General features: G+C 42.0%; 1 non-coding gene and 1 gene segment (V, D, J or C); both read left to right on the top strand.

The window, feature by feature from the left end:
- Positions 1–11,501: 11,501 nt before the first annotated feature.
- Positions 11,502–11,573, top strand: trnaq-cug (transfer RNA glutamine (anticodon CUG)). The gene has a single exon. It is a non-coding gene; the product is annotated as a tRNA-Gln (tRNA).
- Positions 11,574–19,474: 7,901 nt separating this feature from the next.
- Positions 19,475–20,436, top strand: LOC131705135 (Ig kappa chain V region 3547-like). The segment is given in 3 exon segments: positions 19,475–19,551; positions 19,747–20,077; positions 20,427–20,436. Coding segments are annotated over 3 exon segments (414 nt in total).
- The last annotated feature ends 4,068 nt before the right edge of the window (positions 20,437–24,504 follow it).

The following is a 24,504-nucleotide window of genomic DNA, read 5'->3' as shown; positions in this document are numbered from 1 at the left end:
CCTAGAGAGCAGGAAAGCACTGAGAGGCTAAACATAAAACTACAGGAAGGATAATCTAACTGTACTGTGAGTCACCCAACCCTATCAAGTCCCACCTGTGTTCACAGCTCAGATCTCATAGAACTGTCTGTGACACTTATTGAAACACAAGTGCAGCGCTTAGAACACATATACAAATAGAACTAATCCACTCTTCTATTAAACTGTGAACTTAGTGTTTGATTGAATCCCTCTCTGTGTTTGTATAGCCTGGAAACAGGCATCAGTGCCCTGCCAAGCTGCACACACTGCCATCATTCACACTGACCACAAGAGGGAGCCAGAGCACCACTGCTGTCCATAATGTAATAACACAGTAATAAGACAATTGAAATAGGCAGCAGTTACCTCCCCAGTCAGCCCAGTGATCCCATTGTTAACACAAGGCTCCTCACACCCAGTCATCTAAACACTACAGTGTGGTCTGTGTCTGGAGGAAGGAGCTGCTAACAGTGATGCATGCTGGGAAACACTGACTCTAATATCTCCACACTTGGGATTCATTTCCCCTTGATTCCACCCCCGGCAGTCACTGTGCTAGTAACCTGAAAGTGTGGCAAAGTGTGACAGGGGATACACAGTGACAGCTTGGAACAGAGATACACAGTGACAGCTTGGAACAGAGATCCACAGTGACAGCTTGAAACAGAGATACACAATGACAGCTTGAAACAGAGAAACACAGTGACAGCTTGTAACAGAGATACACAATGACAGCTTGAAACAGAGAAACACAGTGACAGCTTGTAACAGAGATACACAGTGACAGCTTGGAACAGAGACACACAGTGACAGCTTGAAACAGAGATACACAGTGACAGCTTGTAACAGAGATACACAGTGACAGCTTGTAACAGAGATCCACAGTGACAGCTTGTAACAGAGATCCACAGTGACAGCTTGAAACAGAGATACACAGTGACAGCTTGTAACAGAGATACACAGTGACAGCTTGGAACAGAGACACACAGTGACAGCTTGAAACAGAGATACAAAGTGACAGCTTGTAACAGAGATACACAGTGACAGCTTGTAACAGAGATACACAGTGACAGCTTGTAACAGAGATCCACAGTGACAGCTTGAAACAGAGATCCACAGTGACAGCTTGTAACAGAGATCCACAGTGACAGCTTGGAACAGAGATACACAGTGACAGCTTGTAACAGAGATACACAGTGATAGCTTGGAACAGAGATACACAGTGACAGCTTGAAACAGAGATCCACAGTGACAGCGTGGAACAGAGATCCACAGTGACAGCTTGGAACAGAGATACACAGTGACAGCTTGTAACAGAGATACACAGTGACAGCTTGGAACAGAGATACACAGTGTCAGCTTGGAACAGAGATCCACAGTGACAGCTTGGAACAGAGATACACAGTGACAGCTTGAAACAGAGATCCACAGTGACAGCGTGGAACAGAGATCCACAGTGACAGCTTGGAACAGAGATACACAGTGACAGCTTGTAACAGAGATACACAGTGACAGCTTGGAACAGAGATACACAGTGTCAGCTTGGAACAGAGATCCACAGTGACAGCTTGGAACAGAGATACACAGTGACAGCTTGAAACAGAGATACACAGTGACAGCTTGAAACAGAGATACACAGTGACAGCTTGTAACAGAGATACACAGTGACAGCTTGAAACAGAGATACACAGTGACAGCTTGGAACAGAGATACACAGTGACAGCTTGTAACAGAGATACACAGTGACAGCTTGTAACAGAGATACACAGTGACAGCTTGTAACAGAGATACACAGTGACAGCTTGGAACAGAGATACACAGTGACAGCTTGTAACAGATACACAGTGATAGCTTGGAACAGAGATACACAGTGACAGCTTGAAACAGAGATCCACAGTGACAGCGTGGAACAGAGATCCACAGTGACAGCTTGGAACAGAGATACACAGTGACAGCTTGTAACAGAGATACACAGTGACAGCTTGGAACAGAGATACACAGTGTCAGCTTGGAACAGAGATCCACAGTGACAGCTTGGAACAGAGATACACAGTGACAGCTTGTAACAGAGACACAGTGACAGCTTGTAACAGAGATACACAGTGACAGCTTGTAACAGAGACACACAGTGACAGCTTGGAACAGAGACACACAGTGACAGCTTGAAACAGAGATACACAGTGACAGCTTGTAACAGAGACACAGTGACAGCTTGTAACAGAGATACACAGTGTCAGCTTGGAACAGAGATCCACAGTGACAGCTTGGAACAGAGATACACAGTGACAGCTTGGAACAGAGATACACAGTGACAGCTTGTAACAGAGATACACAGTGACAGCTTGGAACAGAGACACACAGTGACAGCTTGAAACAGAGATACACAGTGACAGCTTGTAACAGAGATACACAGTGACAGCTTGTAACAGAGATCCACAGTGACAGCTTGAAACAGAGATACACAGTGACAGCTTGTAACACAGATACACAGTGACAGCGTGGAACAGAGATCCACAGTGACAGCTTGTAAAAGAGATACACAGTGACAGCTTGGAACAGAGTTACACGGTGACAGCTTGGAACAGAGTTACACAGTGACAGCTTGGAACAGAGATACACAGTGACAGCTTGTAACAGAGATACACAGTGATAGCTTGGAACAGAGATACACAGTGACAGTTTGTAACAGAGATACACAGTGACAGCTTGTAAAAGAGATACACAGTGACAGCTTGTAACAGAGATACACAGTGACAGCTTGTAACAGAGATCCACAGTGACAGCTTGAAACAGAGATACACAGTGACAGCTTGAAACAGAGATACACAGTGACAGCTTGGAACAAAGATACACAGTGACAGCTTGAGAAGTCAAACAGTCTGTATGATAAGACATTGAGCAATGTGGAGGAATGTGTTCTAATGCAGCCTCATTATCCTCATTGCAAAGTGAGCAAACTTGGACAAGGACCACACAGTGACAGCGTGAGTATTCAGAGTAGACTGGAGCAGAAAGGATGAATGTTTTCAAAGGTGCCCCACTATGCTAATTGCATCTTTACATTGTATTCTGACTACCAGTGAAGAAACACACCCTCAAATTAACACAAAACTGTTTTTGGCTTTGACTTCACTTTAAATAAATCTTCTCATCACGGTTGTTAAAAAACTAAATAAAAAAGACAAATCATCAGACAGATAGCAAATTGAGTTTTTATCATTTCACACAGTCTGTCCCTTCATGCCCCGTGTCCCATATGTAACTCCACTTTCTCCTGCAATGACTTTTACTGTGAGAGGCTGATGAAAGTGGAGCACACATTTTAAATCAAGGGATTGCATCTTCATTAAACTGGTCCTGAACAGCAAAGACTGCAGTTACTAACACTTACCACAAGAGGGAAACAGGCACTTGTTCAAACCCAATCTGTAGGGGTGTGTTATTTTGGGCTTTACAAAACACACAACACCACTGATTTCCATAATGTAAAACAGTTCCCTGAACATCATATTTTTAAAAAGATTTCTATAAAAACATTCTTAAATATCCTTCAGCAAACTCAAGTGAATAAGATAGTATTTCATTTTATTCTTAAGCAATTTCCATTCAAACCATCAGACCCAATCCTGCACAGGGTGTACTTATGAACACTATCAAAGAGAAAGCCAGAACAGCACTCATTGTATGAAGTAACGACACAGTAATAAAACAGTCTGTTACAACACAGCCCCAGACTGACAGCAATCCCAATCACATCATGTTTCTCCTGCCAGTCTGACCCTTCCCATCCCAGCCGTGCTAAACTGCTAATCTTGCTCTGTCAGAACACACAGCACCAAGCCTGTGTTTACACCACTGCTTGGCTAGAAGTGGCTGCTGTGCCAAGGAAGACAATTTGCATAGAAAAGACACTTTGCATTGGCAGCACATGCTTCAGTGCTCTGGGAGTGTTTATAGCCCTGTGAGTTTAACACTTCATGATTGAGAGCTGCCCTTCATGGCAACAGAATCCACAACAACAATGACTTTTATCAGCATCTTCATCTGGGCACTTGTCATTTGCACTCAGGGTAAGAATCATTTAGAATAACATGTTTAAAGAAATATCTGTTTCTGTGACAATTCTTAATACAAAGTAAAACAGGGAAATTAAAAAGATGAAATGAAAACGTGCTGAAATGTAATGCATTTTCATTATTTAATTCACTCATTTACTCTAATATTCTATATTATTATTTATTATTTTCAGAATCCAGTGGACAGTATACTGTGACTCAGACTCCAGCAGTGAAATCTGTTCTCCCAGGAGACGCAGTCGCTCTGAGCTGTAAAGTCAGCAGCGCAGTGGGCACTTGCAGCAGTAAACCCTGTCTAGCCTGGTACCAACAGAAACCTGGAGAAGCTCCCAAACTCCTGATCTATTATGCAAGTACCCTTCAGTCTGGGATCCCAACTCGTTTCAGTGGCAGTGGATCTGGGACTGACTTCACTCTGACCATCAGTGGAGTCCAGGCTGAAGATGCAGGAGATTACTACTGTCAGAGTTTACACAGTGGTGGTGTGTTCACACAGTGATACACACCCGTACAAAAACCTCCCTCAGCAGGACTGCACAGAGTCTGCACTGCTGCGGCTGGGACCTACTGTAGGTGCTGAGGGTGAAGGCAATGAAACGGGACACGGCCTGTGGAGGAGCTCAACTGAACACAAACACACTGAGCTCAATAACAAGGGCTCAAAATAAAAGACAAGATCAATCTGGTAAATATCTTGATTATTCATGTATTCTAATACATTGCAGAGGCTGAAGGGCTGTCATTGGATTTATATTTACTAATTTAGTTTCAAATGAAAATGAAAATATAATTATTGATTACTCTGCAGGAAGGAAAATATAAAGGTACTGAAACTGAAATACAAAGTGAAAATAAAGAAAATCACACACTGTATTTCCCTTAAAGGAAATAAATAATGCAGAGAATTTGATTCGATGTGATTCTGCGTTCATCCCACTACAGGTAAACGTTTCAAGATTAAATCTCGTATTACATGCACCAGTACTAATGTGCTTTACTTGTTGTCATGCCCGTGTGGGAAAGGATACGTGGGGAAAACTTCAACAATTAAAAATTCATCTGAGTGAGCACAAGAGTGCAATTAGACAAAAAGATGAAACTTCACCTGCAGCAAAACATTTCATGGAGAGAAGCCATAACGTCCCTGCTTTCAGATGGATTGGCATTGAAAAAGTGATTGTGAATCGTAGAGGTGGAGACCTACATACAAAATGACTTCAATGGGAGTCTTTTTGGACACACCCCCTGAATACACTGTCACCAATTGGGATGAGCGAGGAACAGGATTTGGCAGCTTCTTATCATTTAGAATTTGGCCTCCTTTATAATGTGGTTGTTTTTTTCATTAATGTATGTAATATTTTGTTCAGTTATTTATAATCTATTTCATTAATAGTGATGCATTTGGAATGAGTTATTAATAACCAATGAAAGGCGATTGATGCTTTGTTTAATACAGTATTGATGGCAGTGTTGTTGTATATGTTACTGGTATAGTTTTATTATAAGTTGATAATTAAATGGTTCTGAGTTACTGTTTAAAATCAGTCTGTTTGTCTCTGTGTGGAGTCTGGCATTATATTTTTGACTGTGCAAAGCCACAGGACTTGTGTGAGCGGGGCCTCCGTTTAGAGGAGCAGCGCACGCCGCCTTCACTGGAACTTTGATTTGGAGTTTCTGGATGTTTTGCTTTGCTTTTTGTACACTGGGCTGTATGTCCTCCATGAGTTCCCATAGCTGGTAGCGTCACGTGAGTGTGTGTGTGAATGAATCCTGAGTGCCTGTGTCTCTGTGCCTCCCTCTCTGCCTCTCACCTGCCTGCCTGCCTGTCTCAACTGCTGTGAAACACACACTTCTCACACACTGGATTGAGAGAACTGACTTTTTATCTTGCTTGAAATAAAATGAAAGGAAAGTACTTGTGATTGTGCAACCATTCTTTAAATTCAATTGTATATATTAACATGGTATGCACCTCAAACAGATGGAAGATTGAGTTTGTGAGGCTTCTTTATCTAACTCAGGTTATAACTTATAATAATAAAAATGAAGTTATCTCAATTTAAGACACTTTTTTAAAAATGAGGAATTCATAAATTTCTGAGTGAATTCTTATTTTTTATTAAGGAGTAGCACATCAGTGTTATTGAAGGCAGTTTATTCTTCATTGTCTTGCCTCCTGCGTCATCCTTGTTACCCACCTGGTCTCCTTCATTCCTTATGTGTGCAGCAGCTCCCTGGCACACATGTCTCAACACTTATGGGCCAGTTCATTCTGAACAGGCAGATTTCTAATGCCCCTCCTAGAGAGCAGGAAAGCACTGAGAGGCTAAACATAAAACTACAGGAAGGATAATCTAACTGTACTGTGAGTCACCCAACCCTATCAAGTCCCACCTGTGTTCACAGCTCAGATCTCATAGAACTGTCTGTGACACTTATTGAAACAGAAGTGCAGCGCTAAGAACACATATACAAATAGAACTAATCCACTCTTCTATTAAACTGTGAATTTAGTGTTTGATTGAATCCCTCTCTTTGTTTGTATAGCCTGGAAACAGGCATCAGTGCCCTGCCAAGCTGCACACATTGCCATCATTCACACTGACCACAAGAGGGAGCCAGAGCACCATTGCTGTCTATAATGTAATAACACATTAATAAGACAATTGAAATAGGCAGCAGTTACCTCCCCAGTCAGCCCAGTTCTCCCATTAACACAAGGCTCCTCACACCCAGTCATCTAAACACTACAGTGTGGTCTGTGTCTGAAGCTGCTCGCATTGATGCATGCTGGGAAACACTGACTCTGCTTGTCCAGGGCAGGCTTGAGGCACGGAGACTGCACTGCTCCCTTCCTCCCTCACCCACCCCAAGAGAAAAGGTGCTCCCTCCAGTCCAGGGCAGGCTTGAGGCACGGAGACTGCACTGCTCCCTTCCTCCCTCACACCCCCTATGAGAAAGGGTGCTCCCTCCAGTCCAGGGCAGGCTTGAGGAACGGAGACTGCACTGCTCCCTTCCTCCCTCACACCCCCTAAGAAAAAGGGTGCTCCCTCCAGTCCAGGGCAGGCTTGAGGCACGGAGACTGCACTGCTCCCTTCCTCCCTCACACCACCTAAGAGAAAGGGTGCTCCCTCCAGTCCAGGGCAGGCTTAAGGCATGGAGACTGCACTGCTCCCTTCCTCCCTCACTCCCCCTAAGAGAATGGGTGCTCCCTCCAGTCCAGGTCAGGCTTGATGCAGGGAGACTGGGACCCAGCGAAGTGAGGAGGCGAGACAGCGGGTTTGTTACTTGGCTGATTGGCGCGGAGGGAGGGAAGTTTTGTCAGTTTAATTATAATTTTTTGAGCTGATTCTGTTGTTCAAACCAAGAGGTTAGCAGAGCCCTGGCTACCAGCCTAGGATCCAGAGTAGTCTGTATAGCGCAGCAGCAGATGCAGGGAGGAGGGATGGAGGGAGAGAGGGAGGGAAACATTTATCTGCAAGCCCAGTCCAGGGAGCCGAGCCAGGAGAGGAGGTCTTGTTACTGAGATACAAAACAACTTGCTGCCAATTACACTGTTTCAAAAGGATTTCTTCCAAGTCCAAGTCAATATTCAGAAGTAGCCCTTGAGTGTTTGGGCTCACTTAAGTGCGTAATTATTTTGACTGACCTGAAGTAAGCACTGATGGCCGTAACACATTGAGCTCCAACACTGCCCGGGTCGATTTGGCATTTTCTGCTGGGTCCCAGTGGAGACCGCTACGCTGACCAGCGATTTGATTACACGAATAAACAATTGAGGAAAAAAAAAGTTTTAGTACTGCTGCAGTTCTTTTTTGTTTATGACTGTAAGTTGCCCTGGATAAGGGCGTCTGCTAAGAAATAAATAATAATAATAATATTAAACAATGTTAAAATGTCCCTTTAGCAGGCCAGCATTTTAAACACAATGATTCTTCCCTTGCTCTCCTCTCTGAGAGTTGCTGTAAGCTGTCTGTCCCACACCCCAGTTATTCCTGCAGACTCACATCAGTGTGTGTCAGCATAGAGGTTACAGCATGTCATTCCACCAGCATGGGAAGGGATTTCTGTTGCAATTCCACAGCCCAGCAGCACAGACTGCACTACACTCTGTGACCACAAGAGGGAGAGAGAGAGAGTAATAAAATGATGCTCTTTAATCCAGAGCAGTGGTTCTTAACCTGGGGTTATTTATAATTGTCGCATGGAATATCCTTCATTATTCTGTAACTCTGCTTCCTTTACTAAGGTGCTCTTAAGCACCGGGCGCTGTTGTAATTGATGAGTCTTTTTAATGTGTATCATATACTGTATTAATACACATATTAAATGATATATTTCAAATGTATACAACATGTATTTTTCTCATAAGAATTTATTATTACTCCATATATTTACAATACATAAAACAAATATTTACCAAATATCTCATATATTTTCCATATACAAAAATGGGGCCAATTTTGGCGATGTGTATGTGTGGAGTCCAGAGCTGCAACAAGTGTTAGTTTGTCTTGAATAAGAAATCTGCTTATTCCGTTGTTCTCGCAGATCAGTCAGTATTAGTTACTATGAAAGACACTAAACCAGAGCGCTCTTTCACTTACAGCCATGTCACCTTGAGAACATCTGATCTCTGAAGCTCAGCAAGGATGGGCCTGGTTAGTACTTGAATGGGAGACTGTCTGGAAATGCCAGGTGTTGTATATTTGAATATTATACTTATTTCAAGAATGATGTTTGACACATATAAGGATCATACATTACAAATATGTGTTTGTTCCTTATGGGTAGTGGGGAGATCCTTGTTTGGGAATTTTGTTTTTAGCATTTTCTCCTTCAATATTCATTTTTCTTGGATTTTACTTGGACATTATGGGGGCTGTTGCAATTGTAAAGGACTGTGTGCCTGGAGTTTGGGATGCACAGAGGACACAGTCAACATGTCCAGACGTGCTGGGGACACCAGAGGAACTGAAAACAGGATTTACAAAAAAACATCATCCAGTGCTGTTCTAGTCAAGGACAACAGGAAGATTTCAGCTGAAGATGAGATCAATGCCAGTAATAAACAGTGTGGATTTCAGCTGAAGATGAGATCAATGCCAGTAATAAACAGTGTGGATTTCAGCTGAAGATGTGATCAATGCCAGTAATAAACAGTGTGGATTTCAGCTGAATATGTGATAAATGCCAGTAATAAACAGTGTGGATTTCAGCTGAAGATGTGATCAATGCCAGTAATAAACAGTGTGGTTTTCAGCTGAAGATGAGATCAATGCCAGTAATAAACAGTGTGGATTTCAGCTGAAGATGAGATCAATGCCAGTAATAAACAGTGTGGATTTCAGCTGAAGATGAGATCAATGCCAGTAATAAACAGTGTGGATTTCAGCTGAAGATGAGATCAATGCCAGTAATAAACTGTGTGGATTTCAGCTGAAGATGAGATCAATGCCAGTAATAAACAGTGTGGATTTCAAAAAGGATCTGCTTGTGTTCCTAAACAACAGGACACATATGAAGTTACAGTGGAGAGCAGAGAAGTGTCTGAAACACTGCTGGGAGGAGTGTCAATGGAAACCTTCTGGCTTCAGATAAAGTGGTGGGCTGTCTTTAAATCTGCCTGCATATATCACTGACCTGGACATTGTCAACAAGCTCACATTGCAGGGAGTTCAAATCAACTCCGATGAGAAAAGGAGATTTTATCCAGGGACTCACCTTGCTGATGGGACACGGCTTGTGACAGTTCAATTCACCCATGAAGTAAAGTTGCTTCCTTACAACACAAAATTTGCAACAGCTGAAGGGCTGAGGCATTGTAGTGTGATACATAACAATCAGCACAAAGTGTGCCTGTCATGTCTATCCTCTGACCAATCAGCACAAAGTGTGCCTGTCATGTCTATCCTCTGACCAATCAGCACAAAGTGTGCCTGTCATGTCTATCCTCTGACCAATCAGCACAAAGTGTGCCTGTCATGTCTATCCTCTGACCAATCAGCACAAAGTGTGCCTGTCATGTCTATCCTCTGACCAATCAGCACAAAGTGTGCCTGTCATGTCTATCCTCTGACCAATCAGCACAAAGTGTGCCTGTCATGTCTATCCTCTGACCAATCAGCACAAAGTGTGCCTGTCATGTCTATCCTCTGACCAATCAGCACAAAGTGTGCCTGTCATGTCTATCCTGTGACCATCTGCTCAAGGACTGCCCCACCTTCACATGTCACAGGACGAGCGCGTATTCATGATCACTTAGCGTTAGATGAAGCAGTTCAATCAGAGGAAAAGAAGCACTGAAAAAAGCAGAACAGAATCCTAACGATGGACATAAGAAATGTATTTATAGAAATGCCACAAACACCAAAGTGTTAGCAGTGTGATAATAAAGAGCCTGTCCCTCCTCAACTTCCACCGAAGAAACCAAGACCTTCACACATGTTTTGATGCAGGACAGTATCGTCTTTTCAAAGAAAACCAAGACCTTCACACACATGTTTCACTGCAGGACAGTATCGTCTTTTCAAAGAAAACCAAGACCTTCACACACATGTTTCACTGCAGGACAGTATCGTCTTTTCAAAGAAAACCAAGACCTTCACACACATGTTTCACTGCAGGACAGTATCGTCTTTTCAAAGAAAACCAAGACCTTCACACACATGTTTCACTGCAGGACAGTATTGTCTTTTCAAAGAAAACCAAGACCTTCACACACATGTTTCGCTGCAGGACAGTATCGTCTTTTCAAAGAAAACCAAGACCTTCACACACATGTTTCGCTGCAGGACAGTATCTTCTTTTCAAAGTAGACCTACTGAAGCCAGGCTTTTCTTAAGTTAAAGTGAGTACTAATCATGGATTATGAAATAGAGATTTTGTTAAACAAAGCAAGGACCACACCAACTAGTGTTGAATAGTTATCCACAACATAGAAATGTTTGTTAATAAGTACACTCGTAAATGCAGCATGGTGGAAAATAAAGCTGCCTCTTTTTGACGAGCTCATTTCAAACAAGAAAACATGACATTGTTTCCAGTTCATTCGTATGCACACACATTTACACAGACACAGCACAAGCACAAACATGAGGCTTCCAAATTAAAACACAGACATAACGAAACACCAACAGTGATCTGCTTTTGACAACAAACCTGCACCCATCAAATGTTTGTACCATCAATACAGAATTAATAAGGTATGACATTTTACAGGTCGGAGATTTTGACAAAGTTTTAAAATTTGATGTTTCTACATATTTAGCTACCGGTACAACATTTTGCCATTTTGACGGCTGTGAGCAAGGCCGGGCGCTCTGAGGGACATCAGCAGGAACATTTGACATCTTGGAGCAGCAGGAGCGACAGGCCCTGCACCCGCAGACCATCCCCATCGGTTCCATGGTGTAATGATCAGCACTCTGGACTCTGAATCCAGTGATCAGAGTTCAAATCTCGGTGGGACTGTAGTTGGGAAACACATGCTGAAGGCCTCTGCCACAGGTTTTAAGCGATGCAGGGCGCTGTGGCTTAGATGGTCAAAGAGCCTTTCTAGCAAACAGGAGATCCTGGTTTCGAACCCCAGCGCGCTTGTTGCTGTGTTTTTTTATTTGTTTTATTTCAGCTCCTCAAGCTGAGCCTGCGCTTGTATCCCATTCTGTTACTGGCAGGAGCAGCATACCAAACGCAGCCAAAGTACTCGCAGGATGAACACTTTTTTATCAAGAGGAGAAAAAAGGAGGTTGCAACAAGGATGGGATTCAAACCCACACGAGCAGAGCACAATGGATCAGCAGTCCATCGCCTGAACCACGCGGCCACCTCTTCCTTTACACACTCGGTGCATAGCGTGAAACGCTCACTGTTTTTCACAGTCCAGTACAGATGAGCCGTCTAACCTAAGGAGCGTGATTATGCAAATGTGTGGTGGGGGTGGAGGGAGAACAAAAAACAAACAGCAAGGAATAAAATGACAAACTCGTCCAAGATTTGAACCCAGGTCCTCTCGCAACCAAAGCGAGAATCATATCCCTAGACCAACGAGTCATTCCATCAGGACCATTATTATTTCATTCATCCATGCTTTGCACTTCTTTAAATAACCAGAGGCAGCAACTAACTAAACCTTAGCAGTACTGATTCCCCGGTTCAGCTGTGTTCATCAGCGTCAAATTAACATCGATGAAGCCACAAACCCATTGTTTTTTCAACTTGACTTTTCTTCTTGTAAGTGTGCCGTCAAACCTCTAGTGGTTTACATTCCTATAGGTGCTGTTTTAAATGCTGATCAAAACGGACTGGTTTCTAAAATATTGTCAGCCCAACCCACACACTCATATCCAGACACCTTGAAAGAAATCATCATGATTTTAATAATGTGTAAGGTTGACCTGAACATGAATTGAACACACAGCCTTCTGATCTGGAGTGAGATGCGCTACGAATGGACCAAGCGGTCGAGCGATGATGGGTTTTTGCTATAGTGTGATATAATGCAAGCAGCCCAGGTGAACAGCAAAGCAAAAATAAGAATACTTGAAAACTCAATTGTTTGGTGCGTAATTAAAAATAAATATCAAAATACACATATATTCTTTCATTTTTACATTTATTTATTTTTTTATTCATACTCTGTAGCGCAATAGAACACGCATTGGACTTCTAATCAAACACTGAGAGGTGATTCGAAGGTTGTGGGTTCGAGTCCCAACAGAGTCGATTTGTTGGGCCTGGCTGTAGGAAATTAATACATTAGTTATTTTAAAACTAAATCTGGGTATAAAGTGTGTTTGGAAGACAAATACAAGTTCTCGGCAGGTTCCACTGAGATTTGAACTTGGATCACTGGATTCAGAGTCCAGAGTACATAAGAACATAAGAAAGTTTACAAACGATAGGAGGCCATTCGGCCCATCTTGCTCGTTTGGTTGTTAGTAGCTTATTGATCCCAGAATCTCATCAAGCAGCTTCTTGAAGGATCCCAGGGTGTCAGCTTCAACAACATTACTGGGGAGTTGGTTCCAGACCCTCACAATTCTCTGAGTAAAAAAGTGCCTCCTATTTTCTCTTCTGAATGCCCCTTTATCTAATCTTCATTTGTGACCCCTGGTCCGTGTTTCTTTTTTCAGGTAAAAAAAGTCCCATTTGTCGACATTGTCTATACATTGTCTATACCTACTATATAGGTAGTAACCATTATGGTGTAATGGTTAGTACCTATATAGTACGAACCATTACACCATAGAACCACCCAAACAGACCAACCATTGCAGGAACACTCACCATGGTACCTCCCATACAGGTCTCCCATTGCAGGAACACTCACCATGGTACCTCCCATACAGGTCCCCCATTGCAGGAACACTCACCATGGTACCTCCCTTACAGGTCTCCCATTGCAGGAACACTCACCATGGTACCTACCTTACAGGTCTCCCATTGCAGGAACACTCACCATGGTACCTCCCATACAGGTCTCCCATTGCAGGAACACTCACCATGGTACCTCCCATACAGGTCCCCCATTGCTGGGACTCTCAACAATTTTGCTTTTATTTGAAATGGTTTCAATGTATTATGGCTGAAGCTATCCTATGTATCAGGTGCTGAAACCACATCCGTTCATCTTCCAGGGACAGGTTTCCTGTGAGCCATTGTTTAAACTGCAAGCAAATTTGCATAATCACGCTCTTAAGAACAGGTTAGAGGCTTCTATACCTGTCCTATTCTGTGAAAAACAGGGAGTGTTCCACGCTATGGAGCCGACTGGAAAAGGAGTGCATGTATTAAAACAATCTGGAAGCAACTGGTTTAACTTGCTGGGGTGACTAAACTTTTATTAGGTCATTGAGTCACACAAAGTGGTTCAAAGGACAGTATAAATCAATTAGAGTCTCTCAGCCAATTAAAACGCAATTAATGAAGATGCCAATACATCTTTTAGGGGAATTTTTCTGATCTTTACTCTTTGAAAATATTCACGGTAAGTTGAGTCAGCCGAGCCTGTCTCTTATGGCATGAGGATATCTCTCCACAACCTTAAAATGACAAAACACCAAACAGCACAAAATGCACTACATCCTGTGACCACAAGAGAGAGACAGTGAGTAATAAATTGATGCTCTTTAATCCAGAGCAGTGGTTCTTAACCTGGGGTCCTCAGACACAGTCCAGGGGTTCCACAGGAAAAAAACTGGAAACTTTTCACTCAACATAAGCAATGTGCAAAATCAAAATGTTTGCTCCGTGAATGGATTTGATTTCACAAAGTTTATGATGGATCTGTTAACCTGCAGCTCTGATTTTAATATTTTACAATTAATAATTATTTATACTGTGTAACAAAGCTACATAATCACAGCTGTGGATAAGATGAATTGTTTGAGAGAAGGGAGAAGAGAGAGAAATAGCTGTGTTTGTACAAACTCAACACAAAAAACTATAAGCTATTATTTTCTTTTTGATTGCCAGAGAAAACTTGTTGTTTTCTGAAAGGCAAAGAAACTGCATCAGCTGAAAATGAGTTTAAACTTAAGAGCACTGCTTGACTAGAAGTGGCTGCTGTGCCAAGGAAGACAATTTGCATAGAAAAGACACTTTGCATTGGCAGCACATGCTTCAGTGCTCTGGGAGTGTTTATAGCCCTGTGAGTTTAACACTTCACGATTGAGAGCTGCCCTTCATGGCAACAGAATCCACAACAACAATGACTTTTATCAGCATCTTCATCTGGGCACTTGTCATCTGCACTCAGGGTGAGAATCATTTAAAATCTATTTATGGAACAATTCTTAATATATAAGTATTAAAAGTAAAACAGGCAAACTGAATAAAATCAAATGAAAAAGTCTTGAAATGTAATCTGTTTTCATCATTTATTTCAATAATTACTATCATTTTCTATATTATTATTATTTAATATTTTCAGAATCCAGTGGACAGTATACTGTGACTCAGACTCCAGCAGTGAAATCTGTTCTCCCAGGAGACACAGTCGCTCTGAGCTGTAAAGTCAGCAGCGCAGTGTACAGTGATAGCTCTGGCAACTACCTAGCCTGGTAGTTTCAGCTTCAGTCTGGGATCCCAACTCGTTTCAGTGGCAGTGGATCTGGGACTGACTTCACTCTGACCATCAGTGGAGTCCAGGCTGAAGATGCAGGAGATTACTACTGTCAGAGTCGACACTACCCCAGCAGTAGCTGGGTGTTCACACTGTGCTACACACCCGTACAAAAACCTCCCTCAGCAGGACTGCACAGCGACTGCACTGCTGCAGCTGGGACCTACTGCAGGTGCTGAGGGTGAAGACAATGAAACGGGACACGGCCTGTGGAGGAGCTCAACTGCACACAAACACACTGAGCTCAATAACAACACACAGTTACATCTAGGTATGGATTCAATATTAGTCTATTTAAACAAACTGATTTTGTTGTGACTACAGGGTCATCTAGTAATGTAGTGATGATACCATCTATTCCAAATTCTGAAACATCATTCAGTTATTCCAAGAATTGTAAAAATGTAACTCATGTTTTTCATATCTGATTCTGATATGAAGATGTCCATGAATCCTGGGCTGGGTTGTAAGTTCTTACTTAGCTTAGTTATAGCGTAAGTCTTACTAACTTTAATTTGACACATTACTACATTGACACTAGTTGCAGCAGGTAGGATAGTTCTAACACAAGGCTTAGTTGTTGTTTAAAATGTATCCATACCTTTGAGTGGGTGTAATCTATTCAGAGAATCACATTTCCAGACGGCTCAGCAGCTGTTGCTGCTTCTCTTTCATGCTGATTTTAACAGAGTTTTTCGGCGTCAGCATATCTTGTGAGGCCGCATACATCCTCTTGACTGTTAAGATATTGACATTGATGCCGTTTTAGACGAGAGAATATTCTGATCACTGATTATGTGTGTGTATATAATAGGTGAAATGTGAATACAAATAAAAATGAATTTACTGAAATGTACAATTCTTCATTCATATCACTGTCACATGTCATGTATATTTTGAACACATTAATAATATTCACTTGAATTCCCTACATCACAGACTCCCCACTAATTCAGTCTCATTCCAAATGAAAGAAAGCTGGTTTGTTCCAATCTTTCTCAAAACAACATGTCAATACAAGAGCCATGTGTTTCTCAGTGAGCTGGGATTGCCATGGCAGTGGAGTGTGATCAGTCACTGTGTGCGCCCTTTCACACACATCAATCAATCAATCAATAAAGAAATCAATACATGAGTTTTCTACCTTTTCCCCTGGCTTGTTGAATATTAGCATGATTGAAATCATGAAAACGCACTCGTAGCATTTCATTTGGTACATCTTGGAAAGTCCTGTGAAAGACAGTGAAGTAGATGTTCCATTTAGAAGAGTAAGAAGCTGTCAAAATGAGAACAATGAAAAGAAAAATGACAGGTCCATTACTTGTACAGCAGCAACACATGGGAAGGTATAACACTAGGGTTAGGGGTAGGGCACGACATACCCTTTAATTCTCAATAGGATTGAAATAATGACACAAACACAAACATTATTGTCAGTTTAGACAGACACACAGATTAGACAGCAGTGATATACTGAGAGCTTTGACTGGGGTAAAAATAGAAGAAAACAGTAAAAGTGGCCCAACCCTATGAAGCCCCACTGGTGCTCACGGCTCAGATCTCATTTAACTGCCTGTGACAGGATTTGTATAAAGGAAGGTGCTTTGCATACCTGTGCCTGCCTCACTGCTCTACACAACAGCTAGAATAACTGCACTGCTCCATTGCCCAGGGTTTTTAAAGCTGACAGTTCAGCCCTTTCAAAGTCACTGAGACACACAGAGAACATGGCTTCACTGGGGCTCCTCCTCTGCACACTGGCACTCTTTGCTCATGGTATGAAATCCTCATTATTATGAATTATTATTAATATCAGCGCTTCCTCAGCACACAGTGGAATGCAGTTAATGGACGAGGCTGTTGACTCGGTGGGTTGATGTTCTGTGTTTTTGTTTTCAGAATCCAGCGGTCAGATTGTCCTGACTCAGAGTCCCACAGTGGAGCCTGTCTCTATAGGAGGGAGTGTCACTCTGAACTGCAGATCCAGTAGCTCTGGTTTTACCAGCAGTCTAGCCTGGTATCTGCAGAAACCCGGAGGAGCTCCTAAACTCCTCTTCTCTTCACTGAATAGCCGAGTCTCTGGAGCTCCAGCTCCATTCACTGACAGCAGGTCAAGAACAAACTTCATGCTGACCATCAGTGGAGTCCAGGCTGAAGATGCAGGAGATTACTACTGTCAGCAGCACTATAGCTTACATTCATTTGACCTCCGGAGACACACTGCAGATATGAATACTGACCACAAGAGGGAGCCACATCACCACTGCTGTCCATAATGTAATAACACAGTAACAGCCCAGTCAGCCCAGTTCTCCCATTGTTAACACAAGGCTCCTCACACCCAGTCATCTAATCACTACAGTGTGGTCTGTGTCTGGAGGAAGGAGCTGCTCACAGTGATGCATGCTGGGAAACACTGACTCTAATATCTCAACATCTGCTGCTTCCACCCCTGCCAGTGAATATTAAAGAATGTTAAAATGTCCCTTTAACAGGCCAGCATTTTAAACACAATGATTCTTCCCTTGCTCTCCTCTCTGAGAGTTGCTGTAAGCTGTCTGTCCCACACCCCAGTTATTCCTGCAGACTCACATCAGTGTGTGTCAGCATAGAGTTTACAGCATGTCATTCCACCAGCATGGGAAGGGATTTCTGTTGCAATTCCACAGCCAGCAGCACAGACTGCACTACACTCTGTGACCACAAGAGGGAGAGAGTAATTCCACAGCCCAGCAGCACGTTGCTCATGTAGCTTGGAACAGAGATACAGCTTGGAACAGAGATACACAGTGACAGCTTGAAACAGAGATACACAGTGACAGCTTGTAACAGAGATACACAGTGTCAGCTTGAAACAGAGATACACAGTGACAGCTTGTAACAGAGATACACAGTGACAGCTTGGAACAGACATACACAGTGACAGCTTGTAACAGAGATCCACAGTGACAGCTTGTAACAGAGATACACAGTGACAGCTTGTAACAGAGATACACAGTGACAGCTTGGAACAGAGATACACAGTGAGAGCTTGTAACATAGATCCACAGTGACAGCTTGTAACAGAGATCCACAGTGACAGCTTGTAACAGAGATACACAGTGACAGCTTGAGAAGTCAAACAGTCTGTATGAGAAGACATCGAGCAATTTGGAGGAATGTTTTCTAATGCAACCTCATTATCCTCATTGCAAAGTGAGCAAACTGGGACACGGACCACACAGTGACAGCGTGAGTATTCAGAGTAGACTGGAGCAGAAAGGATGAATGATTTCAAAGGTGCCCACATTGCCCCACTATGCTGATTGCATCTTTACATTGTATTCTGACTACCAGTGAATAAACACACCCTCAAATTAACACAGAACTGTTTTTGGCTTTGACTTAACTTTAAATAAATCTTCTCATCATGGTTGTTAAAAAATTAAATAAAAAAGACAAATCATCATACAGATAGCTAATTGAGTTTTTATCAGCTCACACAGTCTGTCCGTTCATGCCCCGTGTCCCATATGTTACTCCACTTTCTCCTGCAATGACTTTTACTGTGAGAGGCTGATGAAAGTGGAGCACACATTTTAAACCAAGGGATTGCATCTTCATTAAACTGGTCCTGAACAGCAAAGACTGCAGTTACTAACACTTACCACAAGAGGGAAACAGGCACTTGTTCAAACCCAATCTGTAGGGGTGTGTTATTTTGGGCTTTACAAAACACACAACACCACTGATTTCCATAATGTAAAACAGTTCACTGAACATCATATTTTTAAAATGATTTCCATTAAAACATTCTTAAATATCCTTCAGCAAACTCAAGTGAATAAGATTGTATTTCATTGTATTCTTAAGCAATTTCCATTCAAACCATCAGACCCAATCCTGCACAGGGTGTACTTATGAACACTACCAAAGAGAAAGCCAGAACAGCACTCATTGTATGAAGTAACGACACAGTAATAAAACAGGCTGTTACAGCACAGCCCCAGACTGACAGCAATCCCAATCACATCATGTTTCTCCTGCCAGTCTGACCCTTCCCATCCCAGCCGTGCTAAACTGCTAATCTTGCTCTGTCAGAACACACAGCACCAAGCCTGTGTTTACACCACTGCTGGGCTACAAGTTGCTGCTGTGCCAAGGAAGACAATTTGCATAGAAAAGACACTTTGCATTGGCAACACATGCTTCAGTGCTCTAGGAGTGTTTATAGCCCTGTGAGTTTAACACTTCATGATTGAGAGCTGCCCTTCATGGCAACAGAATCCACGACAACAATGACTTTTATCAGCATCTTCATCTGGGCACTTGTCATCTGCACTCAGGGTAAGAATCATTTAGAAAAACATGTTTAAAAAATATCTAATTCTGAGAGAATTCTTAATACCTACATCACTGTTAAAAGTAAAGCAGGGGAAAATTAAAACAATAAAAATAAAAACAGTTTAAAATGTAATGTGTTTTTGTTTTTTAAATCAATAATGTTCTATAATTGTCTATGTTATTATTTATTATTTTCAGAATCCAGTGGACAGTATACTGTGACTCAGACTCCAGCAGTGAAATCTGTTCTCCCAGGAGACACAGTCGCTCTGAGCTGTAAAGTCAGCAGTGCTGTGAGCAATTGCTACAGTAGTAATGACTGCCTAGCCTGGTACCAACAGAAACCTGGAGAAGCTCCCAAACTCCTGATCTATGGAGCAAGTAAGCTTCAGTCTGGGATCCCAACTCGTTTCAGTGGCAGTGGATCTGGGACTGACTTCACTCTGACCATCAGTGGAGTCCAGGCTGAAGATGCAGGAGATTACTACTGTCAGAGTCGACACTACTCCAGTGGCTATGTGTTCACACAGTGCTACACACTCGTACAAAAACCTCCCTCAGCAGGACCGCACAGCGACTGCACTGCTGCAGCTGGGACCTACTGCAGGTGCTGAGGGTGAAGGCAATGAAACGAGACCCAGCCTGCGAAGGAGCTCAACTGCACACAAACACACTGAGCTCAATAACAACACACAGTTACATGTAGGTATGGATTCAATATTAGTCTATTTAAACAAACTGATTTTGTTGTGACTACAGGGTCATCTAGTAATGTAGTGATGATACCATCTATTTTAAATTCTGAAATAATTAATTCAGTTATTCCAAGAATTGTAAAAATGTCACTCATGTTTTTCATATCTGATTCTCATATGAAGATGTCCATGAATCCTGGGCTGGGTTGCACCAGCTGTGTGTAAGTTCTTACTCAGCTTAGTTATAGCGTAAGTCTTACTAACTTTAATTTGACACATTACTACATTGACACTAGTTGCAGCAGGTCAGATAGTTCTAACACAAGGCTTAGTTGTTGTTTAAAATGTATCCATACCTTTGAGTGGGTGGAATCTATTCGTAGAATCACATTTCCAGACAGCTCGGCAGCTGTTGCTGCTTCTCTTTCATGCTGATTTTAACAGAGTTTTTCGGCGTCAGCATATCTTGCGAGGCCGCATCCATCCTCTTGACAGTTAAGATATTGACATTGATGCCGTTTTAGACTAGAGAATATTCTGATCACTGATTATGTGTGTGTATATAATAGTTGAAATGTGAATACAAATAAAAATGGATTTACTGAAATGTACAATTCTTCATTCATATCACTGTCACACGTCATGTATATTTTGAACACATTCATAATATTCACTTGAATTCCCTACATCACAGACTCCCCACTAATTCAGTCTCATTCCAAATGATAGAAAGCTGGTTTGTTCCAATCTTTCTCAAAACAACATGTCAATACAAGAGCCATGTGTTTCTCAGTGAGCTGGGATTGCCATGGCAGTGGAGTGTGATCAGTCACTGTGTGCGCCCTTTCACACACATCAATCAATCAATCAATAAAGAAATCAATACATGAGTTTTCTACCTTTTCCCCTGGCTTGTTGAATATTAGCATGATTGAAATCATGAAAACGCACTCGTAGCATTTCATTTGGTACATCTTGGAAAGTCCTGTGAAAGACAGTGAAGTAGATGTTCCATTTAGAAGAGTAAGAAGCTGTCAAAATGAGAACAATGAAAAGAAAAATGACAGGTCCATTACTTGTACAGCAGCAACACATGGGAAGGTATAACACTAGGGTTAGGGGTAGGGCACTACATACCCTTTAATTCTCAATAGGTTTGAAATAATGACACAAACACAAACATTATTGTCAGTTTAGACAGACACACAGATTAGACAGCAGTGATATACTGAGAGCTTTGACTGGGGTCAAAATAGAAGAATACAGTAAAAGTGGCCCAACCCTATGAAGCCCCACTGGTGCTCACGGCTCAGATCTCATCTAACTGCCTGGGACAGGATTTGTATAAAGGAAGGTGCTTTGCATACCTGTGCCTGCCTCACTGCTCTACACAACAGCTAGAATAACTGCACTGCTCCATTGCTCAGGGTTTTTAAAGCTGACAGTTCAGCAGGAGATTACTACTGTCAGCAGCACTATAGCTTCCATTCATTTGACCTCCGGAGACACACTGCAGATATTAACACTAACCACAAGAGGGAGCCAGACCATTAAAATAGGCAGCAGTTGCCTCCCCAGTCAGCCCAGTTCTCACATTGTTAACACAAGGCTCCTCACACCCAGTCATCTAAACACTACAGTGTGGTCTGTGTCTGGAGGAAGGAGCTGCTCACAGTGATGCATGCTGGGAAACACTGACTCTAATATCTCAACATCTGTAACTTCCACCCCTGCCAGTGAATATTAAAGAATGTTAAAATGTCCCTTTAGCAGGCCAGCATTTTAAACACAGTGATTCTCCCCTTGCTCTCCTCTCTGAGAGTTGCTGTAAGCTGTCTGTCCCACACCCCAGTTATTCCTGCAGACTCACATCAGTGTGTGTCAGTATAGAGGTTACAGATTTGGGTGATGTTATCTGTAGACATGCCGTCAATTTGCATTGCTATTCAGATGATACTCAATTATATTCATGCCTTAAACAAGGTGACACCTCAATTGCAAATATCCTTACTATCTGTCTTGCCGACATTGGGCAATGGATGTCAAGGAACTATCTGTTGTTGAACTCTGAACTCTGAGGTAATGTTATAGAGATCAAAAATCAATTCAACAATACAAATTCAGATGTTATTGCAGTTGACAGCTTTCCATTTAAGTTGAGATCTGAAGTGAGAAATCTGGCCAAATATTTTTACTCCCAATTGTCTCCCAATTTGGAATATCCTTTTGTTTTTTAAAGCCCTTGTCTCACCGCTGCAACCCCTGCAGTGACTCATGCTCTGTCAAGCTGACCTCTATTTTTCACACTGCAAGCCCATAGCTAAGCAAGCAGACCTATCGCGTCGGAGGACAACGCAGTCCGGTGACAGCACAGCTGGCTCGCAGGCGCCCAGCCACCCACAGGAGGCGCTGGTTCGCTGTGAGACAAGGATTACCCAGCCGACTCGAGCCCTCCCCGTCCGGGCAGCGCACAATTGGCCGAGCTGGGTGTAACCTTTGACCCATCTCTCTCATTCGAACCTCATATTAGAAAAATTAACTGAAGTGTCCTTTTTTCATTTGAGAAATATTACTAAGCTAAGGCGTTTTCTTTCCATGGAAGATGCAGCGAGGGTGATGCATGCTTTCATAACATCCAGACTAGATTATTGCAATGCTCTTTCCTCTGGTATTCCCAGATCTGTGTTATCCCGACTGCAGCTTGTGCAAAACGCTGCTGCCAGGGTTTGAACAGGAAGTAGAAGACATGGCCACATTACACTGGTATTGCCAGCCCTGCACTGGCTTCCTGTAAGGGTCAGGGGGGATTTTAAGGTCATGCTTATTACTTACAAAGCATTAAACGGTTTGGCTCCCTCCTATCTAAATGATATTTTGATACCATATATATCTAGACGACCACTGCGATCCCAGGACTGTCCCTCAGATTTTTTAAAGGACGCAGGTGCGAGAGCATTTGTTTTTATGGCCCCTGAACTATGGAATCTACTGCCTGTTTCTGTAAGGGAGGCACCAACTGTTGCAGTTTCTAAAACCCGATTAAAGACATACTTTTATAATCTATCATTCACATCTTAATATTAATTATTGTCTGTACTGTACTGCATTTTAATTTATCTCTATATTGAATATTTTTATTATCTGTTATTGCCTGTATGATTATTGGCTGTTTTTATTTATTTATTCATTTATTTATTTATTACTAAACAAAAATGACTGTTTTGTTACACTTTGTTACACACTGCCTTGAGACGATGTATTGTGAAGTGCGCTATATCAAATAAAGAATGATTGATGGATTGATACAGCATGTCATTCCAACAGCATGGGAAGGGATTCCTATTGCAATTCCACAGCAAGAGGCACAGACTGCACTACAATCTCTGACCACAAGAGGGAGAGAGAGAGAGAGTAATAAAATGATGCTCTTTAATCCAGAGCAGTGGGGGGCTCTGATTTTCAGGTGAAATATTTTTCTAAATTCGGGTGAATGTTTTTTTTTTTATTTAATGAATAAATAAGGTGAATTCGGGTAGATTTTTTAATAATTAAGAATAAGACACTTAATTAAGACAATAATAACAGACACCTGAGCATGCGTTTATTCATATACAGTCCTGCCTATTCAGGGAGGTTTCATGTTTTAACCCTAATGCAGAGATAAACTTTCGGGGGAGAAATCGGGTTAAATCGAGCAAAACCCTAAAATCAGAACCCCTATTCTTAACCTGGGGTCCTCAGAGACAGTCCAGGGGGTCCACAGGAAAAAAAACTGGAAACTTTTCACTCAACATTAGCAATGTGCAAAATCAAAATGTTTGCATCTTGAATGGATTTGATTTCACAAAGTTTATGATGGATCTGTTAACCTGCAGCTCTGATTTTAATATTTTACAATTAATAATTATTTATACTGTGTAACAAAGCTACATAATCACAGCTGTGGCTAAGATGAATTGTTTGAGAGAAGGGAGAAGAGAGAGAAATAGCTGTGTTTGTACAAACTCAGCACAAAAAAAACTATGAGCTATTTTTTTCTCTTTTTACTTGCAAGAAAAAACTTGCTTTTTTCTGAAAAGCAAAGAAACTGCATCAGCTGAAAATGAGTTTAATCTTAAGAGCACTGCTTGGCTAGAAGTGGCTGCTGTGCCAAGGAAGACAATTTGCATAGAAAAGAAACTTTGCATTGGCAGCACACGTTTCAGTGCTCTGGGAGTGTTTATAGCCCTGTGAGTTTAACACTTCACGATTGAGAGCTGCC

This window comes from Acipenser ruthenus, chromosome 35 (assembly GCF_902713425.1).
Source record: "Acipenser ruthenus chromosome 35, fAciRut3.2 maternal haplotype, whole genome shotgun sequence".
Lineage (NCBI taxonomy): Eukaryota > Metazoa > Chordata > Actinopteri > Acipenseriformes > Acipenseridae > Acipenser > Acipenser ruthenus.
This window is presented reverse-complemented; position numbering and strand designations above follow the sequence as displayed.